The following is a 2,651-nucleotide window of genomic DNA, read 5'->3' as shown; positions in this document are numbered from 1 at the left end:
TGGTGTCAGATTTGCTTATTTTAAACATCAACATTCATTCCTTTCAGCTATATAATCATAAAAAGTCAAAAATTGAACATTATAGCTTCCTTATCTGCACATTCCCACAATAATACTCCTGTATCATATCCTGTATCAGTGCTACGAGCGTTGAACACTAATGCCCATTAAACATTTCTAATGAAGCATAACACTTAGCAATAACTTTACCACAATTAATAACATTTTATACTCCAGAATCTAGGAACAATGTCTAAAACTCCCAGCTAAGATAGCACAAGCACAATCTCCACATGAAAATTGAGACACTCTGCTATTTGCTCCTAAACCAGCAAATGCAAACACATGCATTTACTACAAAAGCCCTTTGTGAATTGGCAATTAAACATTTGAGGACACAAGCTCAAAAACATCTGAGTCTGCATTCAGGTTTCTTGAAAATTTTAGAACACATTGTAAAAGAATAGGGATAAAAATATTTAATGAATTTGAAGATGCTTTCCATATATAAGTTAAATTCTAACTTGTGTTGGTTTTAAAAACAATACTTTTTGTTGTTCTCCTCAGAAATACAGGGCAATGCATTTAATGTTATGATTCTATATTCATTCTATATTTTAATAACATAACTGCAAGGAATCTAAGGAACTTGAGACTATAATAAATTGGAAGTGAAATTAATAGTCATTACCATCTAAAATTTATTTTTATTTCTATGTGAACAAATTAATGAGAAAAAGAGAGGATCTGCCGAAATATAATATAAAATGATAGAAATGGTAATATAAAATGATAGAAATAGAATTTTCAACCTTCCAAATTTTTTCTATCTTGTATAACTATCAGAATATTGTTTTTAAGTGATATGATGCATAAAATCATTTCAAGTTATATTCTGATATGTTGATATGATAAACAAAACATGCTTTCAAATCATCAGTTCATATTATCAAAGAATAATAGAAATGCAAACATGACACTAACTGTGGCTTGCTTTCATTTTTCACCTTTTTGTATTTAAAGATCTTCCATAATCTTTCAGAGTTGAATAAATGGATTATGAAAATGGATCAGCTGTGACCGAATTTATCTTGGTGGGATTTTCTGGAGATTGGCAACTTCAAGCTTTCTTCTTTGTGACATTTTCTTTGATCTATGGTGCTACCGTGCTGGGAAACATTCTTATTATAGTCACAGTAGCAACTACTTCTACACTGCATTTTCCCATGTACTTTCTTCTTGGAAACCTCTCCTTCTTTTACATGTGTATTTCCATTGTCACAACACCCAAGATGATCACAGACTTGCTTTCAGCACACAAGAGCATCTCTTTATGGGGTTGCATGGCTCAGATGTTCTTCATGCACTTATTTGGTGGTGCTGAAATGACACTTTTGATAATCATGGCCTTTGACAGATATGTGGCCATATGCAAACCCTTGCACTACAAGATAATCATGAGTCACGAGTTGCTGAACAGGCTTATTATACTCTCCTGGACAATTGGCTTCATACACACCCTGAGTCAGATGGTACTGACAATGAATTTGCCTTTCTGTGGCAACAATATTATAAATCACATATTTTGTGATCTTCCCCTGGTAATCAAGCTTGCTTGTGTGGAAACATACACTTTAGAGTTATTTGTCATTGCTGACAGTGGACTGCTCTCTTTTATCTCTTTCATCCTCCTGCTTGTTTCATACACTGTCATTCTGGTAATTGTAAGGCACAAATCACCTGGCAGGCTTTCCAAGGCTCTGTCCACACTGTCTGCCCACATAATTGTGGTCACTCTGTTCTTTGGACCTTGTATCTTTATATATGCCTGGCCATTTGGTAGTTTTAAAAGCAATGAAACTCTTGGTGTATTTTACACTATTATCACCCCTTTACTAAATCCTATTATTTACACACTGAGAAATCAGGAAATGAAAAAAAGCTATGAAAAAATTATGGATGCAACAAGTTAGTGTCATGTAAAACTTAGGGACTGAGAAGTATTTAATTACCAGAATCTTGGAATATTATGGCTAGGTAAATTAAAGGCTATGAATAATGTATTGTTTTTCTTTTATGCTTGAATAAGACACTAATAAAGAGAAATTGATACTAAATTATTAATGTTTCATAGGTAGCGGTGGTTTAATTTTATTTTTCAGCATTTATTATTTTGAATGTTTTTCAATAACGGACATTTCCATTTGTTTGAATTATCATATCTAGAGAAGATTTTTATTGAACCAAGAAACATAATAAAATCATGATGGTCTGGCAGAAAATATGGTCTTTGAAGAACATATACAATATTATGTTAAATGTTATTAATATATTAAATTAAACAATGTATTAAATATTAATAATATAAAAATTTATATTATATATAGTACTCAAAGACCACATATGGCGCCAAGTTGATATGCAAGTGACTATAATTTGTATTATGTTCCTTGGTTCATTATAATAATAATAAAATTTGATATTATACATATACATATAATTTCAGAAAGGCCATATACATGGATTCATGTGGCACACATTTCTGACGGTGGTAGACTAGTGTCAGGCCAGGTGGCAAGGGCCATTGGTTCACCACACTCTGGATGGCAGAGGCCAGCCCCAGGCAGGACTCAGCAGCTTCTTCAAAGGCA

General features: G+C 32.7%; 1 protein-coding gene across 1 annotated transcript; it reads left to right on the top strand.

Annotated features, from left to right (window-relative positions):
• Positions 1 to 1,052: 1,052 nt before the first annotated feature.
• On the top strand, positions 1,053 to 1,973 carry LOC129675910 (olfactory receptor 4L1-like). Its single transcript, XM_055606048.1, has one exon. The coding sequence runs from the start codon at positions 1,053 to 1,055 to the stop codon at positions 1,971 to 1,973; it is 921 nt and encodes a 306-aa protein (XP_055462023.1).
• The last annotated feature ends 678 nt before the right edge of the window (positions 1,974 to 2,651 follow it).

The sequence above is a fragment of the Psammomys obesus genome, unplaced genomic scaffold (assembly GCF_907164565.1).
Source record: "Psammomys obesus unplaced genomic scaffold, mPsaObe1.curated_primary_1811, whole genome shotgun sequence".
Taxonomy (NCBI): domain Eukaryota; kingdom Metazoa; phylum Chordata; class Mammalia; order Rodentia; family Muridae; genus Psammomys; species Psammomys obesus.
Note: the sequence above shows the minus strand (reverse complement) of the source record. Positions and strands in the feature narration are given on the sequence as shown.